This window comes from Orbicella faveolata, unplaced genomic scaffold, assembly GCF_042242905.1.
Source record: "Orbicella faveolata isolate gen_17 unplaced genomic scaffold, um_ofav_v1 contig_2, whole genome shotgun sequence".
Lineage (NCBI taxonomy): Eukaryota > Metazoa > Cnidaria > Anthozoa > Scleractinia > Merulinidae > Orbicella > Orbicella faveolata.
Genome location: NW_028301547.1, coordinates 19,238,850 through 19,244,937, shown reverse-complemented (window position 1 = coordinate 19,244,937; position 6,088 = coordinate 19,238,850). Strand labels below are relative to the sequence as shown.

The 6,088-nt window shown below is 40.5% G+C and overlaps 1 protein-coding gene across 1 annotated transcript; it reads right to left on the bottom strand.

Moving 5' to 3' along the window:
- Positions 1-3,998: 3,998 nt before the first annotated feature.
- Positions 3,999-5,960, bottom strand: LOC110058966 (uncharacterized). Its single transcript, XM_020765635.2, has one exon. It carries the CDS (start codon positions 5,648-5,650, stop codon positions 4,790-4,792), a length of 861 nt encoding a protein of 286 aa, XP_020621294.1. The 5' UTR covers positions 5,651-5,960; the 3' UTR covers positions 3,999-4,789.
- Positions 5,961-6,088: the final 128 nt, after the last annotated feature.

Below are 6,088 nucleotides of genomic sequence, written 5' to 3'. Positions count from 1 at the left end.
CAATCAGAGCTAAACACATCAATCGTTTATTCAGCGTAATGTGATATATTTAGTATTAATAACGTACATGAAAAAATTATTCGATTCTGATTGGCTGAGAGCAGTGCAGTTCAAGTGTAACACCAGTGCAAAAAGTGTAACACCAGTGCAATTTACGCATCGTAATTCTGGATTATGAATGGCTGAAAGACAAAGGGAAATTTTCTAAGCCAATGATATCACGTAAAATGATGACGAAAATTTTGTGCGGAAACTTTGAAAAAAGATTTCTCGAATGAGAAAAAATGGCTTCAAGAAAGACCTTCTGGCACTTCCTCTACGCGAGTATTATTATTAATAGGTAATTGTGAGATTTTCAAAAATCTGAATTGTGAGTTTTTCAAAAAGCCGAAGCGGTTCGTGTAGTTTCAGCTTATTGAAAAACTCACTCGTACAAATTAATTCCATATTGAACGAGAAAAGAACGTATGATTACCTATACAAAATTCAGCGATTACGTTGGCTACCAGTTAACCTGAGCAAATTAGATATACTTAGCTCCCAAGAGAACCGATAGAAACAGCAAAGTGAAACAATTGAATGCTACGAATTATTTACAGACTTTATTTTTTTTACGTACTTACACTTTACACTTAATTTATTGATTACAATCCTTTTAAATAAACATTTATGTAAAAGCAAGCATGCCCGCAGGTGGCAAAGGCTAATCTAGGCGGCCATGCTTTAGGGACCGTTCATTTTTTATGAGGGAGGGGGGGCTGGTGGGATTTGGGAAGCACCATTTAAAAATCGCATGACCCCCCCTCAGCTTACCAATTTTTTCACATGGCCCCCCCTTATAGCGGTCATTTTTTGGGATGACCCCCCACCCCCAAAAAAATTGAACAAACAATATTTAGATTTCAACTTTTTTAATATTTCTCTATTATCCCCCTACTTCACGTTATTGTGCTCACTATGAAGACAATATTTACAATCTCTATACGACAGAGAGCTGTTGTTTAAAAAACAAATCAAAAGAAAGAGAAGTCAATTTCGGATCTCCTAGTTATGGCTCGCCCTGAGCGTGTGGCATTTGGCCTCTCATTGGCATCTTCCTCATCTGAATTGATGAATGCAAGAATTACGTCACTTGAGTCATCTTCTCCCCCAGAGTCAATGGCATCACTGTCATACTCATCATTGTCACTTTCATCCGTTTCACTGCTGTCAGCACTTGCCCTGTTGTCATTTTGTGTCAATGTCCTGGCATTTCTCAGTGTTGGTTGGCCAGCTCTGAGAGGACTCTTCTGCTGCAAGCATGAATGTCTTACAATTGCCTTTACTTTCTCACTCTTGCTGCTTTTCAAATGCTGCTTCAGCCCGTGGTGGTTTGAGTACTTGTTTAGTTCTGGAACACGTAGCTTTTTAAGCTTGGTTAGACCTTCGCACAACTCAGTCCAAGGATAATCCTCCTCCCTACTTAACTTTGCCTTTTCTTCTGCCCTCTTTTTCCTTTTAAATTCCAGCACTTCAAGATGCTGAAGATAATCCACCACAAACTTCGATTTGAGAATAAACTTATCTGCAAATAGAGCAACGCTCTCTGGGTCAGATAAAACCAGCCTGCCACTTCCATGCTCTTTCTTCTTTATATTGTTAATCCAATCGGGGAAAGAGCGCATTACTACATGAGCATCATGAAAGAGGCTAATTCCAAAATGCGCAATAATGGCGAAAGCGACGAGTCGTTTAAGAAAAGGTTTACAGCTGAACGATCCAGGCAGTTTGACATCTTACAAGCAAAAGGAGCAATTTTTCTAGGTGCGGATGGCTGTTCAGAAAGGGCGAGTGAGTTTTCCATGCAAGGGTACCAGTTGAAGCCCAGTGATGGAAGAAAACTGAACTTCTCCATCAAAGAGCACAGAGCAATGGTGGAAAAGTTGAATGTCATATTGAAAGATGTAAAGGAACACGATTCCACACTCTTTCAGTCCAATGGGCTTGCTTTAAAGCAGGACGAAGAATTTGCCCACAGTTTTAATGTAAAACAGATCAAATGTATAGAAGCTAAGTTGACGAAGGTCACGCAGGACATGGAAGCACTAGAAAATAAGAAGAGCAATTATAACAGCATATTCAAAGGCATACTCAAACAGCACATCAACAAAAGGAGAAGGAAAAAAGAAAACCGCAGAAAGTCAAATGAAAGAAAGAGGAAGCGGACTGAAAACAACGTCCAACGAGTTTATGGAATCTGTGTTGGAAACCCGCTAGGAAATGATCTTCCACAATGCCTTGTGTACCCTCCTAGAACGGCCGTCCCGGAAGAGTGTCTTAAAGTTGAGGATGTTGCCACGTCGATATTTAGAAGAGATGGGCCATACATCGCCCAGCTCTTGGAAGGAAATTATTTCACCAATGCTGCAAGAAGCAGAATCACCACCAACCTTGAGCGGGAAGTCAGAGATTATGTTTACACCTTCATGTACCCTGAAGAGTACACTCTGACGGAAAGCATTGCTGCCTCTTGCAGCATTGGTGAAAGAGACTCCCATAGCAGCACAAGCGGCGACGAAGAACTCGACGACAGCGGAGATGAAGATGAGTGCCGGTGAAAGTTGCATTCGAAAATAACAGTGTTAAATACTTCTTTTCAGTAGCTACAAATGCTTTTTGTCGCCAAACGTTTTTTTAAAGCAGAAGGAAAGTTTGTAATAAATTTGTATCCTGCCTTCTATGTTTATTCTATAGCAATTTTTTTGATATTCAAACATTATGCCATTTTAAAGTTTTACTAAAATATTTCACGTGACCCCCCCTTTTTCCCTTATTTTTTTGGGATGGCCCCCCCTCGAAAGCCATTTTTTTTCGCATGCCCCCCCCCCAAATCCCACCAGCCCCCCCTACCTTATAAAAAATGAACGGTCCCTTACTGAACAGAATTTGCTTCTAATTCCTGCCATTTTTAGGCGAGTTCTTTAGTTTTGCGCCGCGGTCATTCGGGAAAGTGTGTCTAAGGTTGTCAAGATGGTGTCTTTTTTTTTACTAGAGATTCATAATTCATCCAGACAAATTACGCGTCTGATACCGCGGGGTACGAACTGTCTAACGCGCTTGAACCGTGGTACTTTGTCGCTTAGTCCTTCGTTCAAGAAGCACAAAAGCAGATAGTTGATGTTCACGTATAGTCCGTATGGCGAAGGTAACAGTGACTTGGAAACTGATAATGGAAGGCCTCTACTTACTAGTTTACGGTGGAAGGTTCCAAGGGTTAGACGTTTTCGATGATTTTTACGAGTTGTGTGCAGGAAAAGAAAGAAGGGGTATTTGTAGATTTGAAGTAAATAAGGAAAATTTAGGATGAAATATAGATTGAACATGAGATCCTTTTAGTTTTGCGTATCTTGACAAATTTAGCTAAAATTTTTCAAGTTCGTCGTTTGTAATCCGTGTCAATCTTCTTCATCCTTCGTCATCTTTGTTCCTTAATGGTTTGTTATTATCTCTTTGGTGTTTTTTTATCTTAGTAAACTACTATTTTCAGGTTTCCTTCAATTTAAAGGTAATTTTTTACATGGCCAAAATACCGTGACTGAACTCCTTAGATAAAACAGAACTTACTATTTTAAGAACGTTAGTTGCAGCAGTTATAATAGTAGTTATAACAAAACTACTTTTCACCTTTTGTCAGCTGGAAGCATCAATTCACTGATTGGCTTTTGCACATCACGTGACTAACTAATCTCGTGACCGCAAACTTCATGTTGCGTGGCCAGACCACGGAACTGTCATTATGCAAATACTCCAATGTTTCGATTGAAATTTAAATAGAGCATGTGTTTGACGGCAGCAAACACGCAATTAGCCCCCACCTATTACAGCGCCCACGCCATATGTTCTGTTCTTTTGGGCCAGTAGATAATATCCATAACAACTAACAGGTTTTCAATATCGCGAATTTTCTTGGTTGCAGTTTTGAGGTTCTAAAAGCGGCCGGTAAAAGATTCGGAAAGCTGTTTTCTGATCTATTTTCTAATCTATTTTTATTCATTGAACAATATATGCTTTGTTTAAATTTGTTTTTTTGTCTTCATGACATGGTACAACAAGTTCTTGTGTACCGAAAGGTTTTACTATTTGCCGAACTTCGTTCGGACTGAACCTTTTTCTGAAAAGTGCTCGACAATATCTTTGTAAAGGTATAATTACATGTTAACATCCTCGTGTTGCTACACATATCGGTCGCGCATCGTTTATTCTGAAACTATTTAGTGATGGCTTTCGCTATAAATATTCCTCTTTCCGTTGTAGTTTCTTGTAATGACTACCAGGAGTGTTTTTGGAGAGTTTGATTCCTTGTTTCGAGCTTTTGCTCTACTCTGCCAGTTCTTTCTGTACGTGTTATTACGCTGTTATTTCGTGCAACCAAAATATCGTTTATCATTCGTGTTGTCGCTGTAACCGAAGTACGTCATACATGTTTCATCAGTTTTTCCTGTCTGTTATTCAACATTTTTGTTTTCGTCTTCCTCTCTTTTGTGCTTTTCATTCAGGTTGTGAATAACCTCTCCCCAAAATACTATTTGTCGCCATTATCACTTGATATCTTTTAGGTAAAGTTTAGAAGTGTAGCTTCATTATTGTCGATGTGATATGAAACCGTACAACGTTTAAGTGGGCAACAGGAAAAATGCAAATGAACAGGCTATCTTGATTTTGGTCTTTTGCTACAATTTCGAGTCAATATATAGTTCAGGTTGTGTGTGCACAGTTAGTCCCCCGCAAAACTAACGTAGACATTTGCGTGTTATTTTTTTCCTTGAGGTTTAGATGAAGTTGTACTTCGATGGTGATGAGGTAGTTTTTTCGTTGGTTCAATCGGATCAGATAACGCTCGCTTCCTTAAGTAGCGGCAGTAGCGTATGTCATCTAGTGAATATTCTCGGCCTTTGACGCGCTTCTTAAACTCTTCATCCTTGTTAAAACTCCGCGCTTGAGGTTTGAAAGACACGCTTCTAGCTATAGGTGGAAGACGGGTAGGGGGGAGCTTTAGAGTCGGGCCTAAGCTGCGTTCCTCGTCGTTTAAGTCAAAATGGCTCGGTGGCGGCCCTGAAACTGGCCGTGCATTGTGATTTTCATCATCAACTGCCAGGTCACGTTGTTGCGCTTTTTCCATAGCTTGTAGTTTACTTTGCAGATTGCTGTTTGCTTTCTGTAGACCTTGTAAAGAAAATGTGATTGCTTTTCTTCCCACTCGCTTCTGTTCGGAGCTGACTGTCGATGACATTATTGGCGGCTCTGATTTGACGCTCTTGCTGTCAAAGCCACCATCTTCTTGTTCTTGGGCGCTCTTCAGGAGCGTGTCGTACACATCTTTTAAAGACAAACGAGGCTTAACTTGAGGGGTGGCATCGTCTTCGGAGTGTAAAGAGTCGGACCTTGTTAGGTTCAGTGACGTGTTTCGCAGCATTTCGCGATGCTTCAGCAGCTTGTTTCGATCATCTTGAACTCCTTTCGCCCATTTTTCTTTCTCTCTGTCCAGCACGTTCCTCACCTTCTGCCAGTTATGTAATGCTCGGTTGTTCTTCTGTTTCAAATCCTTGTTCGCGGCTTTCGCCCTCACGGCCGGCTGCACTTGTAAACTTTCCCGAAACAGAGCCGCCGCCATGATGGATAAATCAAACCAGCTTTAATCGTCTCTAATGACGTCTGGAATTCGCCTACAATTCATGTAGATACGAGGTTGACGTTAATAGATCGTTGTGCAAATAAACCCGTCGAGTGCTTATATATCACTCCCCTCGAGTCTACATGAAGTGATATTGCCTGATACGAACGAATACTTCGTTTTGATCAAAACGCGTTGCTAGGCGTCGTGGGGTAGCGCCTCATCTAACCGATAGTGAACAAAAGTGACTTCGTTTTTTTGTTCTTCCTCTTTCGAGCGTGAATTTCCACAAAGCCAAGGCTTTATGGGGCTAAATTAATTATGGTTAATCGTTTCACACCCTGGCTATAAGTCGCATTGTTATCTTTGCATACAAATTACTTGTTTTGTTCACTTCTTTTAATTTTCATCCCGACCCACAATCGTCAAATCTCTGTT